Source organism: Ovis aries, chromosome 1 (genome assembly GCF_016772045.2).
Source record: "Ovis aries strain OAR_USU_Benz2616 breed Rambouillet chromosome 1, ARS-UI_Ramb_v3.0, whole genome shotgun sequence".
NCBI lineage: Eukaryota > Metazoa > Chordata > Mammalia > Artiodactyla > Bovidae > Ovis > Ovis aries.
Genome location: NC_056054.1, coordinates 66,762,343 through 66,776,153, shown reverse-complemented (window position 1 = coordinate 66,776,153; position 13,811 = coordinate 66,762,343). Strand labels below are relative to the sequence as shown.

The window sequence follows — 13,811 nt, the reverse complement described above, 5'->3', positions numbered from 1 at the left end:
GAGGTATGGGTGTGGGTGGCGGAAGATTAATAGGAGCAGTGGCCACTGGTGAAAAGAGGGTGGTTTGAAATCTTAAATAGTCAAAGGATAAATTCTTCCTTGTTGATTTTTGTGCAGTCCCAATCCTGGTATATAACCTTGATTGAACATAATTTGGTGACTGACCTTGCTATATTGATTTGGAGGACGAGGGGGAGGAGATGGAGGAAAAAATCCCTCATCATCTTCTTCGGGAGCTGAAGGAGCAGGTTTTGCAGATGGGTTCCCCTTTCCCTCAACTCCACATACTCTGAACTTTGAGGTTATTCAAGAGAATTATCATCATTTTCATCAAAAGAATCAGAAGTCTGCAAAGGTTCCAGTACTGAGTTAATTAATGCCCACACACTCCAAATAGAAATAAGGAGTGGAGTTCCTTTTGCATGTTCTTTTTTAAACTTGGCTCCAACCTTTTCCCAGACTTTTAAATCCAAGGCTCCTATTGATGGGAACCAGCAGCAATATTTATCTATTGCTTGCAACAATTCTAATAATCCCCCTTCACAAATAGAAGTTCCTCTCCCTTTCAAGAGTTGTCTTAATAAACAAATATGTGGGTGATAGTGTTCTACAGTCTCAACATTTCCCTTTTTCAGTTAGTTCAGTCACTTAGTCATGTTCGACTCTTTGTGACCCCATGGACTGCAACACACCAGGCCTCCCTGAGTTTACATACCAACTCCCAGAGTTTACTCAAACCCATGTCCATTGAGTCCGTGACGCCATCCAACCATCTCATCCTCCATCGTCACCTTCTCCTCCTGCCTTCAATCTTTCTCAGCATCAGGGTCTTTTCAAACGAGTCAGTTCTTCGCATCAGGTAGCCAAAGTATGGGAATTTCAGCTTCAGTATCAGTCCTACCAATGAATATTCAGGACTGATTTCCTTTAGGATGGACTGGTTGGATCTCCTTGCAGTTCAAGGGACTCTCAAGAGTCTTCTCCAACACCACAGTTCAACAGCATCAATTCTTTTGTGTTCAGCTTTCTTTATAGTCCAACTCTCACATCCATACATGGCTACTGGAAAAACCATAGCCTTGACTAGACAGACCTTTGTGTTGACAAAGTAATGTCTTTGCTTTTTAATATGCTGTCTATATTGGTCATAGCTTTTCTTCCAAGGAGTAAGTCTTTTAATTTCGTGGCTGCAGTCAACATCTGCAGTGATTTTCTTCTACTTCTAAGTCACTTCAGTCATATCCAACTCTGTGTGACCCCATAGACAGCAGCCCACCAGGCTCCCCCGTACCTGGGATTTTCCAGGCAAGAACACTGGACTGGGTTGCCATTTCCTTCTCCAATGCATGAAAGTGAAAAGTGAAAGGGAAGTCGCTCAGTCATGTCTGACTCTTAGTGACCCCATGGACTGCAGCCTACCAGGCTCCTCCGTCCATGGGATTTTCCAGGCAAGAGTACTGGAGTGGGTGCTTTTGCCTTCTCCACAGTGATTTTGGAGCCCCGCAAATAAAGTCTGTCACTGTTTACACTGTTTCTCCATTTGCCATGAAGTGATGGGACCAGATGCCATGATCTTAGTTTTCTGAATGTTGAGCTTTAAGCCAAAATTTTCACTCTCTTATTCCACTTTCATCAAGAGGCTATTTATTTCTTCACTTTTTGCCATAAGGGTGGTGTCATCTGCATATCTGAAGTTATTGATATTTCTCCCAGCAATCTTGAGTCCAACTTGTGCTTCATTCAGCCCAGCGTTTCTCATGATGTACTCTGCATAGAAGTTAAATAAGCAGGGTGACAATATACAGCCTTGACGTACTCCTTTCCCTATTTGGAACCAGCCGGTTGTTCCATGTCCAGTTCTGACTGTTGCTTCCTGACCTGCATACAGGTTTCTCAAGAGGCAGGTCAAGTGGTCTGGTAGTCCTATCTCTTGAAGAATTTTCCAGTTTGTTGTGATCCACACAGTCAAAGGCTTTGGCATAGTCAATAAAGCAGAAATAGATGTTTTTCTGGAACTCTCTTGCTTTTTCGATGATCCAGCAGATGTTGGCAATTTGATCTCTGGTTCCTTTGCCTTTTCTAAAACCAGCTTGAACATCTGGAAGTTCACAGTTCATGTATTATTGAAACCTGGCTTGGAGAATTTTGATCATTACTTTACTAGCATATGAGATGAATGGACTTGTGCGGTAGTTTGAGCATTCTTTGGCATTGCCTTTCTTTGGGATTGGAATGAAAACTGACCTTTTCCAGTCGTGTGGCCACTGCTGAGTTTTACCATTTTAACCCTGTAAATGCTTGAAGACTTACCAGCAGGAATTTTCAGAGGCCTCTCAACTGTCCCAGGTTCTGTGTTGCTGTAATTTCACTTTCGCTCCTAATGGTCTTTCGCTCCAGCCCTACGTTGGGTGCCAATTGTTGCCCTAATGGTCAGGGAGCAAGCGACAAGAATGAAGACAGAACATGAGATCTGGTGCAATGGGTCAGGGTACATGCAGCCTCTAATGGACTGAGGTGAGGGTCCACTCAGTCCAGCTTTTATTTTTAATTGCAGACTACAAGACTATTTTTGATCTTATATTTCCCAAGACACTACACTGACATAGTCCAGATCTCCTTGTTTTTATCCCAAGAAGTTCCCTTTTGGGCTTGTCTTGGGAACAGTCATCAGGTGGGTAGGCAGCATTCATGCCTGATGCCGACCCAGTGTTCCTAGGTCCATGCTTTCATGATCCCAGTCATACTCCCTTCTGGGTCTGGCCTTGGGGTTTGTAACAAGGAGATTATTCTTAAGAAAAACATGAAAGATAATCATTAACACAGTTTCTTAATATATGCTGTTTTTCCAGGTGTATTTCTATGGAATTTCTCAAGGCTGTGAAAGTACATTATTAGGAATTCCCACTACAGGGTTGCATTTGTGCTTGAGACTAGATCAATATCTGTAGGAATCATGGCTGGAAAGTGGGTTGCAAAGCTCTAGCCACTGGAGTTGATGTTCATTTAAGAAAAGTAAAGTGTAAGGTGAAGTGAAATTATTCAAAATCAATTTGTTTTTTTATGCCATTTGTAAATTAGCATCCAGATTACAATGGGTGCTAAAGCCTTCAAAAGACCAGACTCCCGTGTTTCCTATTTTGGCTTCTGCTTTTCTTTGTTGAGGAAAACAACTGACCAGATACTTGTTGGCATGAAATTATAATGAAAAGTCTATCTAATAAAAAAAAAAAAAACCAACAACTGCATTTCACATAGGTAGATTTTATTCTCAAAGAGGGATCTTTCTAATCCTGTATAGTTATGTGCTAGGCTAAGTCTTTTCATCATGTCCGACTCTGCGATTCTATGGACCATAGCCCTCCAGGCTCCTCTCTGTCCTTGGGATTCTCCAGGGAAGAATTCTGGATTGGGTTGCCATGTCCTCTTCCAGGGCATCTTCCCAACCCAGGGATCGAACCCACATCTCTCACGTCTCCTGCATTGGCAGGCAGGTTCTTTACTGCTAGTACCACCTGGGAATATCATGTAAAAAATGACTTCTTAATGTTCTAAATAAACCTGATGAAGTGTGTGTCTTTTCAATCTATGCCTTTTCAATATTTCTGATAATTTTTAGAACACTCATTTTATCTTCTTCATCCCAGCTTTCTCCTGATTCTCACATATTTATTTGTGCTTTAATTACAAATTAGTGAATTATTTTAATGGGTTACATTTACAGTGGGTATATCTGATGAAACCTTGAGAGAGATATCAATTCTGATTTACTCATTCTTGCTTCAATTTTTCTATTTATGCTTTCTCAAAATATCTATTGAGAAACTGTCTAGTCAGAAAAGGACAACTGTCAGATCAAATATAATAGTTTTTGTCAAAGAGTTGATTGATTAGTGGTGACATCTTAAAATTGCATTTTAGTTACATTAATCCTTCAGAGGTTTTTGCTAAAAATTAGCTAACTCTGTACCAAGTATTTTTTAGCATCAAATCGTTTTCTCTAAATAAGCAGGGTGTCATTCCCAATATTTCGAGTATTGTCCCTTAACCCTTGTTTATAGCTCTTCTTGGCCACATGGCTCAATTCCTGCATGAGACTCAGTTCAGTTCAGTTCAGTTCAGTCGCTCAGTCATGTCTGACTCTTTGCGACCCCATGAATCACAGCACGCCAGGCCTCCCTGTCCATCACCAACTCCCAGAGTTCACTCAGACTTATGTCCATCGAGTCATTGATGCCATCCAACCATCTCATCCTCTGTTTTCCCCTTCTCCTCCTGCCCCCAATCCCTCCCAGCATCAGAGTCTTTTCCAATGAGTCAACTCTTGGCATGAGGTGGCCAAAGTACTGGAGTTTCAGCTTTAGCATCATTCCTTCCAAAGAAATCCCAGGGTTGATCTCCTTCAGAATGGATTGATTGGATCTCCTTGCAGTCCAAGGGACTCTCAAGAGTCATCTCCAACATCACAGTTCAAAAGCATCAATTCTTCGGCGCTCAGCCTTCTTCACCTCCCACATTGTAGGCAGACGGTTTACCATCTGAGTCACCAGACCATGAGACTAAGTAGAGCTAAAATTTACATTTGAACTTTCATCCTTTTACCCATTAGTTCAGTAAATATCTAAGAGACAACTGCTCTATACTGTGCAGGTCTGCAGATATCACTTTTAGGTTTCTTTTATTGAATCAGATGTCTCCCTAAATTCTCTCCAGAGTTATATCAATGGTGAAAGTTTTACATGCAAGGAAGTGCTGAATGTTTATGTTAAATAAACTATTAGCATAGAAGACAGCAAAGAAATGCAAATCCCTGTCCTGAATACCAGGAGCTCCCTTGTTTCAAAAGTCTTCCCACTCTAATCTGTTTTTCTGTCCTTCAGGCAAGAATCCCAAAGCCAGAACATCCAATCTACCCAGAGAGTGTATCAGGCATTTCTTTCCAACACGGAAGTGTTTTGTGTTTGATTGGCCAACAAATGAAAAAGAACTCCTATACAATATTGAGAATGTGTCTGAAGACCAACTGGATCCTAAATTTCTGGAACAAACAAACAATTTCTGTTCTTACATCTTCACCAATGCAAAAATCAAGACCCTCAAAGAGGGGATCATGGTCACTGGGAATCGTGAGTCTCTTTTTCCTGATTCCATGGGGGTTGATGTGTGCTGAATATTTTATATAATGTGTTTTTCAGTATTTTTGTTTGATTCTATATGGAATTTGGGTTTTACAGACACTCATACTCCATAAAGAAATGTGTATGCTTCATAATTATCTTACTTTGGGGAATTTACAAATCCCTTCCTTAAATGGCAAAGTTTTGTCACTGAAATCTGTGGCTTCCACTTATTGAAAAATTTCTCTACTGAGAAAAAACTCACTATCAGGGTATAAAAACAGAATCTTCCATTTTCTGAAGTCCTATATAGTAAGTGTTCTTTGCAAGTAGAATACAAAAGATATTTTGGAAGATTCAGTTCAGTTCAGTTGCTCAGTCATGTCAGACACTCTGTGACTCCATGCACTGCAGCACGTCAAGCTTCCCTGTCCATCACCAACCCCTGGAGCTTGCTCAAACTCATGTCCAAACTCATGTTGGTAATGCCATCCAACCAACTCATCCTCTGTCGTCCCCTTCTCTTCCTGCCTTCTATTTTTCCCAGCATCAGGGTCTTTTCAAATGAGTCAGTTCTTTCCATCAGGTGGCCAAAATATTGGAGCTTCAGCCTCAGTATCAGTCCTTCCAATGAATATTCAGGACTGATTTCCTTTAGGATGGACTGGTTTGATCTCCTTGAGATCCAAGGGACTCCCAAGAGTCTTCTCCAGCACCCAGTTCAAAATTATCGATTCTTTGGCACTCGGTTTTCTTTATGGTCCAACTCTCACATTCATATACAACTATTGGAAAAACCATAGCTTTGACATAGCTTTGTTGGCAAAGTAATGTCTCTGTTTTTAAATATGCTATCTAGGTTGGTTATAGCTTTTCTTCCAAGGAGCAAGCATCTTTTAATTTTAAGTGTCTTTTAATTTTTCGGAAGATCAGAGTGGACCAAAAATAAATACTAGTCCATAAATCACTGAAAAATCCATTCAAAGCCTCAGAATTGTGAGTAAACATAATCTGATATACCCTGTCTCATCTTAATACCTATGCAATCTATTTTGCTTTTAGTATTTCAGATGCCTCCTAGTTTGTTACATAGAGGTAGATTTTCAATTTTTTATGCCCTGTGGACTGGAAAACTATAAAAATAAAGAGTCAGTAAGAAAATGAAGGTAGTGATAGTAGAAGGGGGGACAGTGTGTGTGTGTGTGTGTGTGTGTGTGAGTGAGCATGTGTGTCTTTAAAAATGTAGTCTCAGAATCTTGGTGCCTATTGATTGATAACTTAATATTTATCCCTTAAATGTCCTGACTTACTTAGGACTGAGGACTCTGGTCGTGACCTATGTGGATACCATCAACACCGGAGCTGTACCTTGCTTGGAGAATGCAGTGACAACTCTGGCCCAGCTGGAGAACTCAGCAGCCGTGCAGAAGGCAGCTGAGCACTACAGTGAGCGGATGGCCCAGCGACTGAGGCTCCCCACAGACACGCTCCAGGAGCTGCTGGAGGTGCACGCAGCCTGTGAGAGGGAAGCCATTGCCATCTTCATGGACAGCTCCTTCAAGGACAAAGATCAGGAATTCCAGAGGGGTCTTGTGGTAATTTGTCTTCGTATTTACCATCCCCCCCCCCCCCGCCTTGAATAAGAAGCCTAGCAGTGCCCTTATGGTCCCCATGGTTCATCCCTCACTCAAGGATGACGTAGTCTGTGGTCACACGAGGGACAGAGTTTCAAAGGACTTCATTTTCTTCTTTTTTTCTACCAAATCTTGGGAAGTTTATCTGGAAATGTCTCTCATCTCTGCTGTAAAACCAGTGTAGATATCCTTTGGAAGTAAATACTTCTGCAGATGCCAGTGCTGTCCAGGGCACACACACAAGTCATTCTTAAGTTGATTTCTTTTTCTTTGAACACACTCTTTTTATCAGGAACTAAAATTTTTCTAATCAGACTCTTATTCCAAGCCATTTTCAACTCAGATTGCTCCTTGCTATATCATTGAGAATAGAATCACTGAGCGTTGCAGCTGCAGAGAACCACAGAGAAGAGATGCAACTCCAACACTTCAGATGAAGAACCTGAAGGGGAGCTGAAAAAATTTCCTGTGCTCTATCAGAGTTTTCAGAGTTGTGATAGATCAGGTCTTGTGATTGCTTTTTTATTTGATTAAAAAAATATATTTTTCTCATGAGGACAGCAGTTAGACCAATCCTTCTACTACATTCTTTGAAATTTTATCTCCTCTTTTCATTTTTCTGGTGACATCTCTCTATATTTCCCTTGCAGGAAGTCATAAAGAATAAGAAGGAGGGTTTCATGCTGCAGAATGAAGAGGCATCTATCAAATACTGCCAGGCTAAGCTTGATGCGCTTTCCAAGGCTCTAATGGAAAGCATATCAGCAGGTGCTTTCTCTGTTCCTGGAGGGCACAAACTCTACAGGAAAGCAATGGATAGATTACAACAGGACTACTGCCAAGTGCCCAGGAAAGGAGTAAAGGTGAGGAACAAGGGGAGCATGGGGAGCCTACAGAATAGAGTCCAGAGGATCTTCTGAAAATCTGAGAGCAAAACACCAAGTGTGGGTAATGAGAGAACATGGGGAAATCATGAAAGCTTTAGGTCTTAAGATTCACTATATGAAATTCATTAATAACTACATTTGTACCTTTTTATTAGACTCCATATATAAGTGATATCATATGATATTTGCTTTCTGTCTCTAACTCACTTCACACGATTTGATAGTCTCTGGGTCCATCCATATTGCTGCAAATGACATTACTTTGTTCTTTTTTATGGCTGAGTGATATTCCATTTATGTATATCTTTTTTTATCTATTCCTCTGTTGATGGACATTTAGGTTGCTTCCATGCCTGGTTATTGTAAATAGCGCTTCAATGAACATTGGGATACATGTGTCTTTCCAAATTTTGGTTTTCCTGGAGTATATGACCAAGAATGGGATTCCTGGATCTTTCCTTAGACCCTTTAATCCTTCAAATGACATTAAGTTTCATCTATGCTTATTGTCATCATCTTAAAGATCTGAACTGAGAGGCATAGTAGATTAAACAAAGTTGCCTTAAGTTTTAGCCAGCAAGTAGCAGGGGAAAACAGCAGCACAGTTTAGAGGCAATATTTCACACTGGGAAGACAAACATATAAAAGTACTAGAGATCTTGGGTTTGTAGAACTGAAGATAATTCTGACTGGCTGGAGTCTAGAGTGGCTAGAAGGAAGTAGCACTGGGAGGGAGATGGGAGGAAGACAGGTCACTCTAAGGAGCTTAGACTTGTAGGGAACTACTGTGGAATTTTAAACATTATGAAAAATTATGTGGATGTGACTGTTTTTGCACTAATCTCCCCAATGGAAATCTAAGTTCTGTGTTCTTTCTTGGTTCCTCAGGAAAATGAGGTCCTCCAGAGCTTTCTGCAGTCACAGGTGGCAGTTGAGAAATCCATCTTGCAGGCAGATAAAGCCCTCACTGAAGGGGAGAAGGCTGTAGCAGGTATGGGGTAGGGTTTGGCTCACAGGGGAATGGGTAGACTTGGGCAGTGCCCTCTGACAGGTGTGAGACTAAAACCCTGGTACAAAGAGATTCCCCTCTGTCTGTGGAACAACTCTGCTACATCTGAAAACAGTAAAAGGAATTATGCAATCACAACGGGGTTAGACATCAGCCAGACTCCCATCACATTCTGGAATATGCTTTTGGTGATGTGGACAAGGCAAGAAATTCAGAGATTTCCCACCTCCCTTTCCTACTTTATTTTAATCTCTGAGGTCAGGAGGGTAGAGATCAATCCTTGCCTTATTTTCTTCCCTCTCTAAAACCTTCCTGGGGCAGAGGAGCGGGCCAGGAATGAGACAGCTGAGAAGGAACAGGAGCTGCTAAGACAGAAACTGCAGGAACAGCAGCAGGAGATGGAGGCGCAAGAGAGGAGTCTCCAGGAAAACATAGCCCAGCTGACAGAGAAGCTGGCGAGGGAAAGAGAAAACCTACTGAGAGAGCAGACTATGATGCTGGAGCATAAGCTGAAGGTAAGTCAGGCTGTGGCCTTAATCGTGCTCGATGGTCATTACCCTGGGACCTCAGGAAGGGTTGAGTGAAGGTTACAGCAAGACCATGGAGGGAAGCACCATTGCCATTTACTGCTTGTGATTCATTAAAACCCCAAAGTCTTTGAATCCTTCCAAAGTCTTTGAGTGCTATTCTGTATGTAGACTCTGGAGACTTCAAGAGGCCTAGGGCCTCTGTAAGCCATCAGAGAATATAAACACAGTTTGTATTTATAAACCCTATTATAAAATTTGAGGAGTTTTAAAATGATCTCATGAGGCTTGGTTAAATGGATATTCCAACCACATGTATTTAACTGGTTTGCTTTATGAGGGTCACTGCCAGTTACCCTGCTACCACCCAAAGGCCCTATCTATGCTGACATAGAACTATCAGCAATGCCCAGACTTAAAAAACACAGGGCAGGGACAGCTTCTAAGCATGCTGCATTGTCTCCAGGGGTGGATGCCCAAGCTATCGTGTGGCAAAAGGGAAACTCTCTCACTGTCCATCTGGGTGTGTTTAGAACAGATGTCTATGATTTGGATGACTATACCATCCTGAGTGGGGCTGAGACTTAGTGCAATCACACCTGACATCTTTTGCCTAGACAATGTATTTGTCCTCACATCAGGCTTAGCTTCATGGGCTAAACCCAATGGTGTATGAGTAGTAGTAAGACTGTAAACTACAATTTCTCTTAATGTTCAGGTCAAAACTGGTAGATATTCTGTTTATAAAATTCTCCTTCCATGATTGAGTAAGAGGGAACAATGTTAGGAATAAAACAGACAGTTTGATGAAGTTTTAAAATTTGAGAAAATGTAATCCTTGAGAAAAATGGGAATTTAAAAATTTTTACTCCTCTTCTCACTTTTTTTTTTTTTTTTTAGGCCCAGGAAGCTCTGCTTAAAGAAGGATTTAGACAGAAATCTGAGAATATGAGTGCAGAGATAAATCATTTGAGAAATATGATTGATAATACTAATGATGGTAATGCTTCCTGGATTGCACTAGTCTTGGACAGATTTGGCAAAGAGATTGCTTCAGTATTATGTGCTCCAGGCAAACTTCTTGGTCATATTGTGAGAGGCGTGAGCTCCCTATTTAAAAAGTAGATCTCCTTTTAAAGAAATTAGAGATATATAATATATGTATATACTCTGGCCTATGTTTGGTGTGAATGCTTTTTACTTTCATTTAGCAAGGCTTTAAATATAAAAAATGGTTACTAAAAATATCAATGCCTGGCCCACATTAGACAGAATAAATGCATAGACATTTTGATATAACATCTCCACTTTTAAGAAATATATGTGTGCAAAATCACACACACACACACACAACATACATACACACATATACACATATAAGGCTTCCCTCTAGCTCAGACAGTAAAGAATTTGCTCTCAATGCAGGAAACCCAGGTTCAATCCCTGGGTCAGGAAGATTCTCTGGAGAAGGGAATGGCAACCCACTCCAGTATTCTTGCCTGGAAAATCCCATGGCCAGAGGAGCCTGGTGGCCTATAGTCCATGGGGTCTCAAAGAGCTGGACATGATTGAGCGACTAACACTACTACTGCTTTGTACACATATACATACAAGAGGTCCATTGAGCCATCTCTTTTAATGGCAAAAGACTGAAAACTGCTTAAGTGTCTATACAGTTGGTATTAATAATACATATTTTGCATGTACATATACTGGAATACTATGTAGCCAGTAAATAAATCAACAATGGAAGTCTATCCACATAAATATAGAAAAAGCTTAAAGATATATTGTAGCATGAAAAAAACAGGTAGAAAACAGTTTGTACTATCTGTTCACCATAAAAACTGCAGTTGTTATATGCACTCATTTATATGGACACATGGAACATCTCTTGAAAAACTGATATCATTGATTTCTTCTGGGGAGGGACAGCTTGGTGTTAAGGGTGTTAAAAAAACACGTGTTTTTCATTATATTGTCTATCTTTTCATTTCTATAAAGCTTTATTGTTATTTCTCAAATAACAAAGAAAGCATAAAGTATAATACTAAAAATGATAATAAATGGACTTTGAAATTGACTGTTAGATGATAACATTGTTCATTGTTTCTAGAAATATTAGCCTGTTCAATGAGTTGGAGCAAAACACTAGAAGGCATAAAATTTGCATCCTAGTTTCGTTTTCATCTTGGTTTGGTTTTTAATCCCTTACATTTGCTTCAAATATAAGGTATAAACTTTCCCATTACCCCTTGATATCTCAGCTGGAGGAACCATTAGTGGTGGTGGTTTAGTCATCAAGTTGTGTCTGACTCTTTGCCTTTACTTCCTATGACGTATACTTGTAAGATGCTGGAAGAAAATTACTAAACATTAGGAATATTCCCTGGTGAGAGGAATCCCATCTTGCTTAAAAGTTCACTGGTGGCTCTCTGCTGCAGGCAAGAGTAAAAGGAGGGATGTACCATGAAGAACTGGATGCCCTGACAGTACTGGGGCTGATAGACGCCGACACATGGAGGTCAGGTGTTGGCATCTGAACATCAAAAGTCAAGTACCCTCAATGATAGTGGTGAGAATCATGGTTCATCTTAGCTCAGGCTCTATAACAAATTAACACAGACTGGATGGCTTAGACTACAAATGCTTATTTCTCCCATTTACAGAGGCTGTAAGTCCAAAAGCTTGTGTCAGCACTGCTGGGTTGCTTTTAAGTGTCCTCGTGCCGCTTCAAAGATGGCAACTTTCCTATTGTGTCCTCAAAGTTTTGGAAGAATGAGAGAAGGAATACCTCATATTTCTTTGTTATAAGGGCATTAATCAGACTCATAAAGACCCCACACTCATTACCTAATTTCCTCCCCAAAGCCCCACTTCCAAGTACATTGGGACATTGAGAGCTGGGGTTTCTGCAAATGAATTTTGGAGAACACAAGCATTCAGTCCATAACATGGTTGGAGTGGAAGCCAGCAGGACCTGGCCAGGGAAAATTCTGAATATGGCAAATAGAACAGGAGGAATGTAGAGTCAAAATGGATGTGGAGGAAGCAATCAAATGGAATCAAGGATGTTTCTCAGGAGGCTGAGAGGTAGCCTCGATGAAAAGAAAGTCTGTGGCCTTGATCTAAACCAATTTCAGATAATGAACTTATCACCTGGAGAGGAGAGCACGATCTCAAGAGAAATGACCCTGCAACTCTAGAACAAGGTTGTATGATAATGATTTTCCCATTCCCCTTCTAGGGAACCTCTGGAAATTTACTTGGTACCTGTGTGCTGGGGAATGGGGATGCCTGAATGTTCTGAGGACTCTGGGAATCAGGATCTAAATTTGCAGTGATACCCATATCCTGAAAAGAATTTACAGTGACCGTGTTAAAGTAGAGGCACACGGGATCTGGTAATAAATGCCGTCCTAGCCCAGGTGCAATGCAACAAATTTTGTCTACTGTTTGTTTTCAAATGAAAGTAAAGTTCATCCAAGGACAGAAACCGTGACCTACTTTTCTGCGCATCTTCATGGAGTATGTTTAGGCACAGAGCATACTGCGTAAGACTCTGCTGGAAACAAAGTGCTGACACATGCGTGATGGTTATCGATTGCCAGAGTTCCATGAACACTCAAAGGCCTGAAGGAATAGATAATTTGGATTTCACAGACTAGATTAAGATCTCTAAGTTGATTTAAATGCTAGCAGAATAAAAGAAACTTTTCTGGCACAGTCTCCTCCTCTGTGTATCACAATCTCTGTGCCTCTGCCAGGTTGTTAACACATCTCCACTGGAGATTTTAAATGACTTTATCAATTATAACTGTGTCTTCAAGTGTTCAGAAGGAAGAATGACTTTGCCTTTTAAGGACGAAACCGTTTAATAAAGAGTATATGGCCAATAAATGATAGGGTTTAGTGGAAAAGCAAATTATTTTATAGAAAACCTGTATACCTTTTCCCCTTGAGAACTTGAATTAAGCAGATGTTCTATTCCCTTAGACCAGAGACATCCAGAATTGAAGAACATAAAGAAGTCTTGACATTTTTAGATCTGACATATAAGTGACATCTTACAGTACGTGTCTTTCTTAGTCTGACATCTCACTTAGTATAATGTGCTTAAGATCCATCTGTTTTGTCACAAATGACAGAATATCCTCTTTCCTCATGGCTGAATAACATTCTGTTGTGTATATGTATCACTTCTTTTTTGTTCATTCATCTATTGATTGGTGTTTAGGTTGTTTTTATATCTTGGCTGTTGTGATTAATAGTGCAATAAACATGAGAGTACAGATATCTCTGTGACATGCTGTTTTCATTTCCTTTCAATAAAAAATAACAAAACCAACTTGTATTGATCATTTAAAAAAAGAAAAAATCTTTCAAAAGTAGTTAATAATTTATGCATACACCTGTTCTAATACTTATTAAGGAATATTTAGTTCTAATTATTTACACTGTTTGCTAAATTCTTATGCCCTACCTGCCATTGTTCTGGATTATCTGAAGAGAGAAAAGTAAAGATATTGTTTTCATGCAGATTACATCCTGTATGGACCTTACATAATATTATGGCAATATTTAGGTAGTAATAAATATTGTGTGTGTATATATATATATATATATATATATATATATAT

At 40.1% G+C, this 13,811-nt stretch overlaps 1 protein-coding gene across 1 annotated transcript in view; it reads left to right on the top strand.

The window, feature by feature from the left end:
• The window catches only part of LOC101120875 (guanylate-binding protein 6), a 37,479-nt gene extending 24,014 nt beyond the window's left edge, over positions 1-13,465 (top strand). Inside the window, exons 6-11 of the mRNA XM_004002177.5 lie at positions 4,878-5,123; positions 6,429-6,709; positions 7,399-7,611; positions 8,524-8,626; positions 8,966-9,159; positions 10,072-13,465. Of these exons, the coding sequence (XP_004002226.2) occupies positions 4,878-5,123; positions 6,429-6,709; positions 7,399-7,611; positions 8,524-8,626; positions 8,966-9,159; positions 10,072-10,296 (1,262 nt within the window). The 3' untranslated portion in view covers positions 10,297-13,465. The remainder of the gene's footprint in view (positions 1-4,877; positions 5,124-6,428; positions 6,710-7,398; positions 7,612-8,523; positions 8,627-8,965; positions 9,160-10,071) is intronic.
• Positions 13,466-13,811: the final 346 nt, after the last annotated feature.